At 33.0% G+C, this 16,488-nt stretch overlaps 6 protein-coding genes across 8 annotated transcripts in view; 4 read left to right on the forward strand and 2 right to left on the reverse strand.

Annotated features, from left to right (window-relative positions):
- Nucleotides 1-10: 10 nt before the first annotated feature.
- On the reverse strand, nt 11-2,310 carry LOC136343651 (ankyrin repeat and MYND domain-containing protein 2). Its single transcript, XM_066290521.1, has 3 exons — nt 1,955-2,310; nt 573-1,161; nt 11-515 (listed from the first exon to the last, which is right to left on the reverse strand). Exons 1-3 carry the CDS (start codon nt 2,156-2,158, stop codon nt 118-120), a joined length of 1,191 nt encoding a protein of 396 aa, XP_066146618.1. The 5' UTR covers nt 2,159-2,310; the 3' UTR covers nt 11-117.
- Nucleotides 2,311-2,530: 220 nt separating this feature from the next.
- On the forward strand, nt 2,531-3,406 carry ND-B17 (NADH dehydrogenase (ubiquinone) B17 subunit). Its single transcript, XM_066290556.1, has one exon. It carries the CDS (start codon nt 2,730-2,732, stop codon nt 3,228-3,230), a length of 501 nt encoding a protein of 166 aa, XP_066146653.1. The 5' UTR covers nt 2,531-2,729; the 3' UTR covers nt 3,231-3,406.
- A 488-nt stretch (nt 3,407-3,894) lies between these two features.
- On the reverse strand, nt 3,895-5,971 carry Rpt6 (26S proteasome regulatory subunit Rpt6). The gene is made up of 7 exons (XM_066290394.1): nt 5,824-5,971; nt 5,418-5,559; nt 5,136-5,359; nt 4,900-5,086; nt 4,633-4,839; nt 4,286-4,581; nt 3,895-4,092 (listed from the first exon to the last, which is right to left on the reverse strand). Exons 1-7 carry the CDS (start codon nt 5,839-5,841, stop codon nt 3,952-3,954), a joined length of 1,215 nt encoding a protein of 404 aa, XP_066146491.1. The 5' UTR covers nt 5,842-5,971; the 3' UTR covers nt 3,895-3,951.
- A 1,270-nt stretch (nt 5,972-7,241) lies between these two features.
- On the forward strand, nt 7,242-8,383 carry LOC136343658 (peptidoglycan-recognition protein 2-like). Its single transcript, XM_066290534.1, has 4 exons — nt 7,242-7,551; nt 7,620-7,833; nt 7,882-8,000; nt 8,055-8,383. The coding sequence occupies exons 1-4, from the start codon at nt 7,476-7,478 to the stop codon at nt 8,237-8,239; spliced, it is 594 nt and encodes a 197-aa protein (XP_066146631.1). The 5' UTR covers nt 7,242-7,475; the 3' UTR covers nt 8,240-8,383.
- Nucleotides 8,384-8,512: 129 nt separating this feature from the next.
- Nucleotides 8,513-16,488, forward strand: part of Pax (Paxillin) — a 29,707-nt gene continuing 21,731 nt past the window's right edge. Inside the window, exon 1 of one of the 2 annotated variants that reach the window (XM_066290281.1) lies at nt 8,513-8,689. In XM_066290281.1, coding sequence (XP_066146378.1) covers nt 8,674-8,689 — 16 coding nt within the window. In that variant the 5' untranslated portion in view covers nt 8,513-8,673. Of the gene's footprint in view, nt 8,690-13,659; nt 13,795-16,488 lie in introns of those variants that run through there. The other variant, XM_066290265.1, reaches the window with a different exon arrangement.
- Nucleotides 10,680-15,683, forward strand: MESR6 (misexpression suppressor of ras 6). Of its 2 annotated transcripts, none has more exons than XM_066290410.1 (2): nt 10,680-10,904; nt 14,308-15,683. In XM_066290410.1, exon 2 carries the CDS (start codon nt 14,454-14,456, stop codon nt 15,426-15,428), a length of 975 nt encoding a protein of 324 aa, XP_066146507.1. In that variant the 5' UTR covers nt 10,680-10,904; nt 14,308-14,453; the 3' UTR covers nt 15,429-15,683. The 2 variants fall into 2 exon arrangements, with proteins under 2 accessions (XP_066146507.1, XP_066146501.1); XM_066290404.1 differs by lacking the exon at nt 10,680-10,904 and adding an exon at nt 11,922-12,354.

Here is a 16,488-nt window from a genome sequence, read left to right on the forward strand (position 1 = left end):
AAAACTGCGATTTTTTTATCATGCCACTTTATTCCATGTCACTCACATAAAAATTAAATACTTCTTAATTACAAGTTCAATCATTAAATCCACAATTAACAGCGATGATTTATTTACTTAATTCTTAGACAAAAATGTATGCAATTCCTTCATGTCTATTTCCTTATTTTGTTTAATTAGTTCCGCACCTCCCCCTTCTTGACTAAGCCTTGCGCAAGACTTTTTATGCCAGGTCCAATGCAGTCTTTGACAGTTCCTATCACAGTATTGGACCACTTTACATTTCGAGCATTTCTTAGCAGGTTTCTCCTCTCCACATGTATTGCAATATGGGATATTGTCGACAAATCCTCTTTGCCCATTAATAACTGAATTGATTACAAATAACGCGGAAGGCGCTTCATCCCCTGAAAGGGTTGTCACCATTTGGCGAAAGAGGGTGCTATCCCTAAATGGGAATTCACGGATACATTCTTTGAGAAAGGCATCCATGAGTTCTAGGTGGTCATCTTTTCCTGTAAGATAATTATGTTAATCCTCAATTCTAGACACAAATAAAAATAATTTTCCACCTGGTTTTAACAATTTCCTAGCAAAAGCTTCAGTAATATCTGCTTTCTTCTCAGTATCAGCAGTTTCATCTTTTTTTATGCTCTGTCTCTCTTTCAACTTGCAGACTTCTCCAACGATATACCCCAAATAATGAAACTTAAAGGACATAACTTCATTGGTCTCAGTACGTTTCATTTCTTTCTCACACATAAGCTCCAAAACTTTCTTAACTTCAAGCAAATGGTCTTGCAAGCCCACAAAATTATGGATGTTCATGACGACTTTTATGGGATGAATGTTGATCTGCATGATAAATTTATGGAAGCTCTCTAATAACAAGGGTGGTAAGGGTGCAGAACTTTGAATGCCATGAGGATGGGTATAGTATTCAATGTCTTCCTTTGGAACAAAGTTGTTTATAATTGCGACACAATTATGATGACCAACAAATGCAGCCATCTGGGATGGAGTTCTGCCCACTGTGTTGGTTTCGGTCGATTTAGCACCTGCTTGAAGGAGTAATAGACACACATCTGTGTTTCCAGATAATGCAGCAAAGTGGAGGGCTGTGTAATTGTGTTGATGTTCACATAATTTGACTTCTGCTCCCTGGTTTAAAGCAAAAATTAAATTAAGGTAAGATATTATATATGAAAAACAGCTTTGTTAAAATTAGTGGTCCAATCCAGAGTGCTCAAAATGGTAGCTATGTAGGTCAGTTGTATAGCAGAGTCTGAGGTTTAAGTTAGTTGAATATTATTTAAAATGTAAGTACATATCTAGTGAATTTGATGTTGAGATAACTTAAAATAACTCAAATTTAGAGATACTAGATTTGTTTAAAGTAAAAACAAGACAATAATACCTTTGCTATTTTGTCAAAAAATTTTTAACAGGAGAAATATAACAGTGGTAACTCATTTTATTGAATTGGATGAATTGGAATAGTCATCTACTTTGACCTAAGACCTATTGTGGTTGAGTAACTTAAATTAGATCAGAATCACAAACATATTTGATTATCAAAATTAAGATAACAACTTAATAAATAAAATACAAAGATGACCAATGGTGGTACAATGCTGGACCAATCTTAGGTCTTGTTATACTTAAAAATGCTGACGTGCCATTTGGTCTAATGCTGAGGCTCAAGATTATAGCACTCCTAAAATTTCTTAACAATCCTGATTTGAAAATAACTTAATTATAGTTAACAAGGTTGGATACCAACAAAAAATTAACATATAATATAACATTAAATTTGTTTTAATTTTAAACATACATGACTTTTTTGATAAAATAATATTTGGTGATAAAAAAAATCACAGAGTAATTAAGCAAATTGGGGTGATTACATGTTTAAAGAAATATACTCATAGTTGCATTACAGTATGGGATTTACCTGATCCAATAAAATCTGTACTAATTCTTTACTCCCTTTATAAGCTGCATGCTGCAAAGGTGTCATGTTGTTCTCGTCCAAAACATTAACATTTTGAGGGTTTTCTGTAAGTAGTGCCTTTAAAAGGGCTGTATCATTATTGGTAACTGCCTCAAAGATCTTGTTATCATTCAATGACGGAGGGTTCTCCGTCGACTCAGTCATAATTAGGGACTTATAGAAATGTATACTTAAGTTACAAAATGCAAAGCTTCTTAATTTCCCTAAGAAAACGAGAAGAAAACGTTTTATTGACCAGCTTTTGTTGATTTTTCTCCAAAAATTTCTACATTTCAGGTTAAGGTAAATGTCAGTGTGGCATTGACAATCATATGTTTGTCTTCAATTAGATAATTGAGGCTTTCAAATCAAAAGCACAGAGGGCGTAAATTTCTTAATAAAATTACTAAAAATGGTTATTACAGATGATGTTAGCAATTAATATTTATAAAGCGAATATCCAAATTATAAACAGTGGACATTTGATATTTCAACAATAATAATCATTAGATTTTCTCGGCAGTATTGCCATATTTTACTCTCTACTTTAAAAAGATATGAAAACACTATTTCTTGTATTTGAGACTTAACCTAAAAATAAAACTATTTCTGACACTCTTTTCCATCTGTCAAAACAAATTTCCGTTCTCAGGGGCCTCAAAACGAAGCTTACGTAATTCTCATAACAATATTTAAAAAAAACCTAGCTAATAAATTGCAAAATCTTATTGACAAAATGGGTAAAGCTTCAGACACCGGGGGTGTAGTGCCCATGGCAATAGCTGGACGGTTGGTAAGGGAAAGGGAACGTCTTCTTGGTATGACCGATGCAGAACGAGCTTTCCGGAAACAATGGCTTAAAGATCAAGAACTCTCCCCGAACGAGCCCAGAGTAGTTCCAGAAATCTACAAAGCAACGCATAATCCAATCAGAAGATTTTACAGATTCCCCCTAAACCAGTATCAGAACTTTTTAACCCCAATAGTTGGAGCCGAAAACGCCGCGGTTTTGCGGTATTTGACTGCCAAAGCGGGAATGACTATTGTTTTGATTTATGCTGGCTATTATATCTTTAAATATCATAGTAATGAATGGGACAGGAAGACTGGATGGAAGCTATTTTCAACAAGGCCAGCTGTTTTGCCTGGTGACCCTGGTTACCCTAAATTGTCCGATAGGACAAAGCCATCAGATTATGCTTCAAGAGGTTTTAATAATGTCACTTTAAATCTTTAAGTGTTAGCATGACTTTATGATAAAGTTGTATTTATAGGTGAATTTAAATAGAATATAACTTGGGTAGTTATGATTTATCCCTTCAATTCTGCTATTCTTCACTCAAAAATTACTAATTTTGTATTATAGATGTACTCAAAAATAGTCAAATGTAAAAATGAAATGAATAACAAGTAGGTATATTAGTTTTATTCACCTCAAGTGAAAAGAATATTTTTCTAACTGGGTTCCTGGTTATTCTCTAAAACTAAGTTTAAGAGTTAAAAACCATTAATGGGGTTACTTTTTTTTCAGTTTCTTCCTCTCTACAACATAGATTTGGCATTAGCACAAAATTATATATTGCTTTCAAGATACAACTTTTTTGAAATCTGAGATGTCATCTCAATTTCAAATTTTGCAATGTACTTTATTTTTGTGAAACATCCTAGAAAAAAATACAATGTTATACATTTGTGTCTTTTTTTTAAACAATAATATCATCACATTCTGTATTTCCTAGTGTTGATTTCAAAACTTTGTATTTAATAATTTCTCAATTAGAAAAATCTCTTATAGTTGAATCAGGAATGCTAGGAAACCAAGTTAAACTTTTTCTTTTAATGATTTGTAACACATTGTTTTGGGGATAACAAAAGTGAACACACCTAAATAAAACCACATGTACATGCTACTTTCCATCAATTATGATTGTTTAAAATACAAAATAAACTGAGTTAACTTATTTCCACAGTTTCTTAATGGACATATTCTTCTCAGAATCCTTTTGCATCACCTTAGCTACTGCCATTTCAAAATCTTCTTGGGTTACATGTACTCTTCTCTCCCTCAAAGCATACATTCCTGCTTCTGTACAGACACCCTGCAATATAAAATAATGTTTAAGATGTATTAAACATAACAAGTATTTTGAATCTTCACAAGAGGTCGTTGATCAGTAATGAATTTGTAAACATTTAAATATATAAAAAATTTCTTGAAATATCTTAAGTTTGTACACCAAAACACCTCAGCATTTTGTGTGTTAATTCTTCAAGAACTATAAAGTTATTTACCTTCACTTCTGCTCCACTGGCACCAGGCATAAGTTCTGCAATCTTTCTCAGATTTATTCCTCTAGTTAAATTCATTTTCCTAGAGTGAATTTTCAAAATATCCAATCTAGCTTCTTCATTTGGTGGAGGGAACTCAATTTTTCTGTCAATTCGGCCCGGTCTCAGTAAAGCTGGATCCAAAATATCAATGCGATTGGTAGCCATGATCACCTTGATATTTTTTGTGGCCTCAAAACCATCCAATTGGTTGAGCAGTTCCAACATGGTTCTTTGGACTTCAGAATCTCCTCCAGATCCTTCAAGGACACATTTTAAAATAGACCAACTTAAAATGTTAACAGTTATACCTGATTCAATACGAGAGGAACCAATAGAATCTATTTCATCCATGAATATAATTGAAGGAGCATGCTCTCTGGCCATCACAAACAATTCTCTAACCATTCTAGACCCTTCACCAATGAACTTTTGTACTAACTCTGATCCAGAAACTCGAATGAAGGTACATTCAGTATGATGAGCCACTGCACGAGCCAAAAGAGTTTTCCCAGTTCCTTAGAAGGCAGAACTGAAGTTGATTACATTTATTAATCAGAGTTTAACTGAAATCATACCTGGGGGACCATAAAGCAAAACCCCCTTAGGCTGAGCAATACCAAGAGCATCAAACAATTCAGGATGTTTTACCGGAAGCTCAATAACTTCTTTAATCTCTTTGATTTGTTTATCCAGACCTCCTACCATTTCATAAGTGGAATCTGGAACTTTTTCAACCATCATAAGGGATACCAAAGGATCAACCTAAAATTTTATTATTTATTTATAAACCTACAACAGTATCTTCAACAACCTTGTTGGGAAGAATTTTATGTAATGTATAACTTTCATTCCTCAAGGCAACTCTGCAGTTGGGAGTGACATCATTAATATCAATATTTTTGTCAATATCTACTACAAATTTTCCTTCAGGATGAACTTTAACAAGCACTTTCTTCTTGTCCATTGGCTTGACCACTTCTCCCACATAACTACCTTGCTCTTGTAGCAGCATCAATTCCTCACGAAGCATACGAACTAATATAACAAAATTATTCTTTAAGTGAAATAATGATACCATGGTTCTAAGAACAACCTTTAGCATTAAGCTCATTTCTCTGTGCTTGTAATCTTCTCAAATTCTGACTCTTTTCAGCAACAACAAGTTGCAGTTCCTCAATTTTTGTAATGTAGTATGAACGAAATCCTTCACCCTTAGGACCACCATCTACTTCCATCTATAATAATTGAAAGATTTCAATAAGTTCTCAATTTTTTTTTACATACGTTTTAGGCAAAGTTCGCATTGCTTTTGAATTAATTTACTATATTTCCTTAGAGGTGTTGTTCATCTGTTGGGCCTCTTTTTCAGTTTGAAGTATTTTGACCCATCGTTTTTTTTTATATTTTAGAAAAGGAAGATTTTTTATGACAATTTTGTCAATATAGGAGCATAAATTAAAGCTTATACAATTTTTATACAATGACCAAATATTGCTTACCTTATTTATTACGGTCATTTTTGATGATTTTTGTACAAAATATTGTTTGTAAATGACTCGGAAGAACAGAAAAATGATCAATGCATACAAAATAAATACAAAATTCACAAATCACGTTTTTTGACATTAATGCTAACGTCTTTGAATTATGACGTTGGCAACTGAACTGACAATTTTGACATGTCCGTGTTCTACACCACAAACCATTTCAGAACACAGGTCTGCTTCTAAAAGAAGATCTGAGAGAGAAAATTAAATGTTTGTCCAAAGAAATCCACTAATTAAATTTTCTAACCGGTCAAAATCTCCAAAATTAAAATTTTTGTAATTACGAACTTGAATAAATGTTTTCTTTTCAGTTTCAACGTCCTTCCTATAGAACCCAGCTCTAAGTCCCTGCAAGCAGTAGAGTGTCTAAACTTAATTATACGTATCTCTACTACTACTGATAACACATTAATTTAAAAATCTTGAAATTTGTAGAGGTCGCATTGAAATAAGGCGTATAAATTAGTTTGAAAATTGTGTTCGCCATTTTATCAAAAAATTTTGACCATGAAAAATATATATCTGATGTGCCCAGTGACTTACTGAATGTAAAGCCATTGGACTTTACTTGTTGCTTCCTCTAATAGGTGCCGGGTCTTCCGTAAACCTCACCACTTCTCTCAGAAATATCTTATATTATTCTGATATATTACGAATCTACCCAACAGATCAAATCTTTATATACAGGGTGTATCTTAATGGATGATAAAATATTAAATGAGCGAATTTTGAGCTTATTTTAAGATTTAAACTGAATATAAGAGCATGTCCTAAAAAAATGTAAAAAACACATTACAAATTTGTGTAAATAGGTCATTTAACAAGTTAGAGCTGGAATGTAAAGGATGTCTCATTTTCTATGGGATTATTAAATCTTGTTTAGCAATAAGGATACTTAAAATTGGTATACGCAATGATGTGCTACCTTTTCAAGAAATAAATTATAATGTAAATAATTTTTTCATAGGTCTCTTTATTTCTGTAAAGCAGAGTGAAACTGAAATTGTTGTATTTTAGGGCCCTCTCTGCAACTTTTTTATTTAAAAGAACTTTGAAAGCTGATTTTCATTATTTTTTTACGTAAAATTCGATGGTGATATAAAATTGCTTATTGATTTAATTATTTTTGAGATATTAACCAAACATATCTTTTATTAATGAAACACCCTGTATTCGTTTAATCTGTCAAATTCACTTTTTAGCAATATATATCACTATTGGAAAACAAATTATCAATTCAGTTTTATAATTTGTATGATAGCCTTTGAGACATCTATGAGAATTCCCCACTTTATTTATAACGTTGAAATTGTTTATTTAAATTAAAAAATAATATTACATTTGCAAGTCAAAGATAAATTCATCAATTATTTGTTATCCTCGAGAAGAATCTATTCAGTTAAGGCTCAGAGCTTTAATCGCATGCCAGTATGGTTTGAAGTGTAAACAGCACAGGCAGAACTTTTTCCAACTATTTTACTTACAGATACGTAGTTAACCTCCAAAATCCAAAATATAAACACAAATAAATTTAAAAGATTGTATTATTTAAAAACATTATTAATAATTAAACATTTATTATCTCAGTCTATAAAACTATAATAATGTATTATGTTATAAGCACTTTCTGCATTTTGATTGTTTTATATCAAATAAAAACCGAAGCCACAACAGATCACGGTAAGTATACAATATAAACAGGTTTTAATACGTTTTGATAAATGACGATCTAACCTGTAGTTTTACAGAAATATCGGCTGTTTGTCCTCCTATTCTATCACGATCTCAATGGCAAGGCCGCAAACCTCAAATTGTTGCTTATGTGGTAGTTCCCACATTAAATGTCGTTATTCATCATACCGTGACTGATCAATGCTCTACTGAACAGAAATGTTCCTCGACAGTAAGAACAATCCAAAATTTCCATATCGATGAAATGGATCTTCCTGACATCGGATATAAGTGAGTACATGGTATTTGGTAATTGCCTATATTATTATTGTTTTAAAGTTTTATAATTGGTGGTGATGGAAATATTTATGAAGGGGTGGGTTGGCACAAAACTGGAGCGCATACAAGAGGGTATAACTCGAGATCTATGGGAATTGCATTTATTGGCAACTATCAAGGTAGATCAACTAAATGTGTTTTAAAATTTCATCATGAAATGAAAATGATTGCAGATGTGTTACCCAACAAAAAGATGCTTGAAGCGCTTAAGAACCTTCTTAACTGCGGCGTTCAGCTTGGAGAACTAGATAAAAACTACAGATTATTCGGCGCTAGGCAAGTTAGTGCAACTGCAAGCCCTGGAACCAAATTGTTTAAGGAACTGAAAAATTGGTCACATTTTGTTCTTAATCCGTAGAACATAATATTGTAAAAATGTGATTGTTTCGCTGAATTTACTCTAATCTATTTCTTGATAAATAAAAATAGGGATACGAAGTCAGGAAAAAAAATTTTGAACACGTTAGAATAAACAGATACTAGTATTTATTTATTTATAGTTTAGGTGGGTTTCATTCTTTACATTATCTACATTGTACAAACTTTACTCTTCCCTCGGTGTAATTCATTGTGCTGTCATCTAGGAGGCAAACATAAGAACAAGAATATCATCGACCGATATGACATTTTTCCATTTTTGGTTATTTTCATTTATTTTGGTTTCCTGGAAATGTTATTCCAAAAGAGGAGGTTTTGAATATTTTTGAGATTATGTTATTTAAATTCTGAGTGTTGTATGAATTCAATGATTTTCCAATAATTAGAAGATAATTTTGACGGAGAACTGAGAAGATGGGTGATAATTTAGGTGAGTTTTTGTATTCTAACCTACATTGTATATGTGAGGAAAAATTCAATTTAACTTTCTTCCTAAGAATGTACATATTATAGTTATTGCCTATGGAGTGCCTACTTCCATTTATCAACAATAATGTCTATTTCCTGGCCTAGTTATACAATAATTATTGTAACGCTAGTTCAGCTAAATCAAAGTGGTTCTTTATCAACCTTATAAAAATATCATTATTATCAAATTGATTTCATTTCTGTCACTCACTGATTGCAATGCTATTCTCATGAAGTAGTTTAACTACCAGTCAAGTTTAGCTGAACTAACTTTTTAATAATAATTGTACAACTAGGCCTTACAGTGTATTCCTCAGTTAATCTAATAGTTTATTAGCTTGTCATATGGAGTTTCTGACTTTACTTTTTGAATCTAACTTGAATAATAAAATTAGAGTAAACTTGGCAATATTGAAATGTAGAGCTAAATAGAGGAATCAGTTAAACCTCTCTAAATGTATTTTCTTCACATAATAAATATCCTTCAAAAAAGCCTATACTTAGATATACAATATACCTACCACTGACTTAAAGATGGGTTTAATATTTCAAAGTATTTTAACTTCTGTATCCCACTAAACTAAATGTCTCATTACAAGTCTGATGTCTATGATAAAACACTTAGTTGCCAAAATAGTCCTTTTATTATTTATTGGTAATGGTACCATTTAACAAGTTTTTAATGGATATAATTTATTGTTTGAAAAAGTTCATTATTTAAGGTTTGTATAGCCTGAAAAACTATCACTATCATGTTTACATTTATATACACAGTTTTGCTTAATAATCATATTAGTACTAATCATACCAGTATGATTACTAAACATTTAAATTAAAATCTAAGTAAAAACAAAAATATATTACATAAAGAATAGAAAGCATTACATGGATATGGCAATGAGTGCTAGGTACACTTTTTCATAAACTTTCAAGCAAAATATGATCTCTCCTTTAATTTTTCTCAACATGAATTAATTCATAGGATTTTCTAGACCATCATGTTAGAAGTATCCTAAGATATTGGCCTTATAATACTGGATTTAATATTTGATATGTACTTTACCTAAAAGGTTGGGCAATTAGATATGTTACCACATTAAAAAGTATTTGACAATAAGGATTTATTAGATAATTCAGATGCTTTAGTGAACTAAGTCAGGTAAATTAATCTAATAAAACCATGATGCTTTGATTTATAGCTGCAAAACAGTTTCATAACAAGTCCTTTATAATCATTTTGGATATAAAAAAATTAAGACGCCGGTATGGAAAAAATAACTGATCTTTTTAGCCTTAATAACTTAATGAATGTTAGCGGAGTTATAAAGCCGATGATAAAGCCAAACAAAATATTGACAACCAAGTCTGTCATTAGGTACAATAAAAGTTCGCACCAGCGTCTCATCCGTACCAAAAATAAAATTTGTTCAGATCAATCAGGAATCGCCATAAAGTCGGCATTTACCACGCTCTTCGTTGAGTTGTTTTCACCTACTCTTGCACTCTTAACGTCTCCTCTCCATCTAAATTTAACTGTTTCCTTTGAGTCAAACAAACTCTTGATATTTATAGACGAATTTATAAAAATGATTGTGGATTTCAGCCAAATTTTCCTACAAACAATCTGAATTACCTGCGGTCTCCTAAGTATGAGTTATAAGTTTGTAAATTTCGATTATACGTGGTCAATAAACTAGGTTGTATCAAATTTATTGCGAACACAGATTAAAATCTAGTTTATGGGAAAGCGATTGAAAAATTTTTTTTGAACATTAAAATATTTGCGGGTGGGCCTCAATAACATGCGGTGATATTGTATTAATTAAATGGCATTTCTTAAAATATTATGGCATTTATTACTCCCTTATAAGGTGAAACAAAACCATAAACAAGCTTTTACAGTCTTGAATTTTAAGAAGTTTGCCCATGACACGTTTTTTTCCTAATATGAGTAGACTACGCAGATGTTTTCATTCATCAGTTTTTTTAGTTTCGGGTGGTTCTTTATTTGAGTAATTCAGTTTCAAACTTTGCTTCAATCCGTGTACCAGTATACGTATTTACTTTCACTTCAAATTGTTATTCTGATCCATTACCTGCGTCTGAAGGTTTAGTTTATAGTGGTGATATTAAGTTGTTGTTTAAGTCAATCTGCCAAAGGTAAAATAAAAGTAATGGTGAGCGTTAGAGGTGTCAGTAATTAGCACCAAAATTCCCGGTTTTCAAAACTTATCAGAAATTTATCCAACAAATCCTTAACCTCCAAGTTTTTTCACTATTTATTGGGCAACCTTGCTTATCCGAGAATCGCCAGATTGGTGATGATGCCGTAAGTTCAATTTATGCAATTCTCTCAGCATCTAAAAATATATAAAAAAACGTTGCCTTGTCCTCTTTTCTCCTTGTTCAATTAAAGTCGTAAAAAATAGGATAGTGTTTACTGAAGCCATTAATTATCTATCTGTCACAAAACAAATATAAGTACAATATTGCATCTGGAGAAAGAATTTGTCCAGAACTCGGACTCATCTTGCCAAATTCTGCTCCTTCTGCATTAATGATTCTTGAAAATATCTTGTATATACATTAATGTAATTACTTTGACAAGGGTGCATTTAATATTAAATTTCACAGGTCGTTCAGAATGCAAATATTTCCTGTAGTATGTAATTATTTACATTTTTGATTATCAAACATCGTTTTCCGAGTAAAAAATCGTAGAGAAATTCCACCTATTTTTACATTTTGATGTAATACTAAATCGTTCATCGGAACTATGTTTTATAAGCGTATGTAAACGTAAACAAAATAAAAGTGAAATACACATGTTTTCATGAATCGCCATCGAAATCCTATATGCTGTAAACTGAAATTACGAGATATTGCAGATGTTTTTATTTATTTATATTTATAGGGTGACCATTTTTTCTATCTTATGATTATCACGTCTCAAAAATTAAGATTACGTGAACTCGCAGTAGAAAATGAGTAAGCGAATGTGTTTGTTGCTTTGTGAACTTGTTATGATTAAGTGCTGCTTGTCGATGCACCACTGAGAACAGAGGCAATTCTGAGCATTATGATATTAATTTCAAAGCTGCCATTGACGCATTGAAAATAATCGCGCTTTAAGACCAACAAATATAACAAATACATACAATATTTATTTGTACAGTATTTATAGCGACAATCAGTGTGGAAACCTTCCTCGCATACACCATTACACCAAGTCTAATTACATTATACACTTGTTTCGTCTTGGCAGTTTGAATCGCTACACCTCCGCGCCCATATTCCAACTATTATTATGGCAACCATCATTCTAAATTCGTCGTAAAGGCAGCGCAAGCGTCACAATTTTCGAAAAAGAAAATTAAAAATGCCCCCACAAAAATGTCCCTGACAACTGGCATGGGCTTTTCCGGTTGGGACGTCTTCCACGCCGACACGTGATCGCTCGTCGAAATCTCCGATTCGTCGGTCGGTTTTTGAGTGTGGACGCCGCTTTTGAGTGTCGTCGGTTTCGAATTTTGCCGCCCATGGATAGGTCGATGTATGGGAAAGTGGTTCCTGGAACCCTGAACCCATTCGAGTGTACCATAAGACACGGCACTGAGGCACCGGGATGTAAGTTTCCATTTAATAGTATTATCACAATAGTCCAGGACGGCTTTTGTTTTTGAATGAGGAATTATTATAGTCCAGAGTTTAACATGACGCGAAACGCGTAAATGATGTATGTAATCATATCAAATTGCAAACGTCCTGACACGAAAACACTGTGTTTCATCGGGATTATATTTGGTGGGCTCATAAATATCATAATTTTAGAGCAATTTCCACAATCCTGTTTGCAAAAATCGAGAAAATTTAAGAATGGTTTTTATGCTTTTACGTGTTGGTATGAACACGTAAAATACGGAAAACCAAAAGAAACAAAGTGTTGAACGTTTTACATTTTTATCTTTTTGTTTACCAAAAATAGATCACAGAGCTGATAACTTCGCAAGCAAGGAAACCTGATTAATAAATTTTAGAAAGTTTAAACTGCATACATGTATGGTAATTTGATGATGTTTGCATAATAAATTGCTTTTCTATAAACCAAATAAAGTGTACTTTCTATGGCGTAGTTTCTTCTCATTTTACATTTGTTTCGATCCCATACTTCTCAAGTTGCATTCATAATCAAATGAGAGTAGGGTTGAATCTAAGGAACGTATACCTACTAGAGAGTTGATAACCAGTTGTTAGATTCAAGATATTTAATATGAATAAATTTCTGATTCAAGCAAATTTTATTTTTTATATTAATTCTTTCTGGTTGATCGTGAAATGCTGAATCTCAAGTTAATTTCCTCGAGATGTCTGATTTTGTAAAGAAGTCAAATGAACGATATAATAAATAAATTCAAATAATATACATATAGCATCATTAACCACAAAATTTTCTCTTTGAAATATGTATTTTAAGAATCAATTAATAACAATGTCGAAGTCGTCTCATTCATTTCTGATCTACTTTTAACAGAGGAATGTGGGAAGTTTAAAATTCATTATTATTTTAAGATGAAGTTTTCAATGACTACTTTTAACAACCACGATGGGTTGAGACATCAGCATTAACACCGAACAAATGTATCGCCACACTTTCAGCACCATTTAAGAATAAAAACAGTTTATCTCGTTACTAATTTCAAACTAATAATTTGGAGCTATAAAGTCACGAATCCTTGACACAAACACGTTTCCTTCTTTAATAACATTTGCCTTTCAAAAATTTTAATAGTTACACCTTTATAAGTAAAATTTCATGTTCATGGACCCCCGCATCTATTTTCGCCCACTTGGCAGGATTAAAAAATGAAAGTCAGTGAAGGCAATAGTGAAAATGCAGTTCATTCCTTTAAGTTGAAGAACGGGTGCCTGTTGTTTGTTCTACTAATAATAAACAATTGATCTGAACTTGTTTGTGTGTTTTTGATACGATTGTGTACGTCAATATGGTGTTGGAATTTCTCAAAAGAAGTCGACCGGTTACCGATGAGGACATCACTGTTGCTAAAAGTATGTTTTTGGATTATAAATTTTGTTCCTGTGTTAATTTGATTGTTATTAATTTGTAGTTTTTCCTGAAAAATTATATAATTATATAGCAGCGGATTTGCAGTCTTCAAGATACCGGAAAGAATTTATCTTTTGAAGATCTGCGATTTAGTTCATCAGATTCTTGATTAATTGGTGAATGATTTGTTTCTCGCCTGCACAAATTAAAGTATTTCACTTGAAAAACATTTTACATAACATGGGTAGCTTCCTGCGGATAGGGTTTCTGTACCAATAAAAGCATTCTCCACAACATTGTTTTATCTCAAACAGGAAACTCATTTTGCCTCTGTATTTTTACTATTTCTTCCTAAATGCTATTTCCCTTTATATTTTACATTCTGACCCATATTTTCAGATATTCCTGCAAAATTTTAACCACGTCTTTATTTACAATGGAACTTGGTGCTAAAACTATTGTTTTTTGAATGTTATTTTCACCGCCAAATGACAAAGAGCTTCTTTCTCCCACAGGTCCGAAATTGAAGAGACACCCCAAGATACCCATATACGTGGTAGAATACCACCATGAGGTAATACCCTTCATATACAGAAATATCGGATCTAAGCATCTCCCCCTGGAAGGCTCCATTTTCATCCATTTCGATTCCCATCCAGATATGCTGATACCCAAAAATATGTCGGCAGATACGGTTTATGAAAAAGAGAAATTATTCGAGGAGTTGAGCATAGAGAATTGGATGTTACCAGCCGCTCACGCGGGTCATTTTAATCAGCTCTTATGGGTGAAGCCTCCATGGGCCCATCAAATCGAAACTTCCTCATCGAGTTTCAAGATTGGTAAAGATAAAAATAATGGGACTATTAGAGTTACTTCTAAAGAGAGTTATTTCATATACGAGTGTCTTTACAAAAAGGAAGAAGATTTGGAGCATGCAAGAAGCGTATTTTTAGATGTGATTACCTTGGGTAAGAAGCTGAGTGGCGAAGAGGAGGATTATGGGAAAATCAGGAAGCTTTTATGGGATTATTCTTATCCGATGATCTTGGACATTGATCTCGACTTCTTCAGTACAAGCAACCCATTCTTAAAAATCTACGAAAATGCCGATATGTATAAACAAGTGAAGGAGATCTTCAAATTCAGCCCTCCAAAGTCGGGCAGTGAGGAAGACATAAGTAACTTCACTGTTCAAAGAGAAAATCAGCTGAATCGACTTGAATCCATATTTAAGCATATTCAAGAACATAAGGCGATGCCTGACGGTGAACTTAAGGACGACACTTATGAAAAAGTATCTAAGCTACGTGAAAGTATTCTGGAGCACTATGAAGAAAAAGACGTTGACTGGGAATTGGTTTTTGATGCTGGATGCACTTGCGACGACTCAGACCTTCCTCATCACGTCTCATCTCCAGAGGATTTAAACATCATGTTTGATAGTTTTAAAACATTCTTAGAACTAATGCCTAGAGATCCCATTATTGTAACCATATCCAGATCTACTGAAGACGATTATACTCCTGGAGAAGATGTAGATATGATCGAGGAAAAAGTTATTGGGCTTTTGCAGGAACGATTTGTATGCGATAGTCCAGTGTTGAGTTATGAAAAACAGTCAGATCATCAGTAAAAAACTAATAAATTGCCATGAAATTTTTCATATCTAGTCTAATAATGAATTATTAGCGTTTTGATACGTAGGAGCAGGCCTTGCTTTGAGTGAAAAATTTAAGATTATCACGAGAAATAAACAAGCTGATTTGCACGGTTTATGCTCTATAGAGATCAGACGTGGGCGATGGACTATTTCAGATATCTTTAGATATAAAGTAATGTGTTTGTGATAAAATATTTCCCGTTCTAATAAACGGTTGATTATAGAAGAGGGCTGACATTAATTTTCTGGATCTTTCTGAGTGAGCTCTTCGAGACTCCCATAAGGAGAAAGGAGAAGTTATAATATCTTAACAAGAGATGTTTAGAATATAGAACCTTTCTGAAACAGCGGAATTTTTGACTTAATCTGTTCACCCTGAGAAATGTCTCAGTTTACACTCATGCACTTTCAGAATGTGAGAATAGGTAGCTCAACTTCAACCCGCCTTTTTGCCCGAACCAAATTTTATTTTCCAATTCGTGCATCTAGGGCTACATCTTAATGTCAACTAGACAGTTAAAACTTCAACGTTTTCATCACGATCTATTGCGTGAAATTCTGAGTTGCAAATAAGAACTATAGTTCGGAGCATGTTCGAATTTGGACAATACTGTCACGAAATACATATTAAGTTCAACGTGAGATGTGTTTCCCCACAATTTCAGGGTGCAAGGAAACCCGCGAGTTGAAAATTAGACATGTGCCTTGGATTGAGACGAGGGATATAAATGAGTTTTGATGTGTAGGGAAGAAGTGCACACCTAGACTAATCTCAATACAGAAGGTGTTTACTGATCGAGAGGGATCATCTCTGGCTTACGACGTAGAATGGTTTCGAATGAAGAAGAGGTGCTCAGAAAATATGCTTCCTCAAAAGGAGTTCCTTTTTTCGGTCTGACAGAGCTCTCTATTTTAGCGAGAATGTATGTGTTCCACTATGAAAGTATCTTAACAAAAGCGAAGATATCACTACATACAATTCACATCTTATAAGTTTAATACTGAGATTTGCTCAGAGTATACAGATTTTTAC

Source organism: Euwallacea fornicatus, chromosome 1 (assembly GCF_040115645.1).
Source record: "Euwallacea fornicatus isolate EFF26 chromosome 1, ASM4011564v1, whole genome shotgun sequence".
Taxonomy (NCBI): domain Eukaryota; kingdom Metazoa; phylum Arthropoda; class Insecta; order Coleoptera; family Curculionidae; genus Euwallacea; species Euwallacea fornicatus.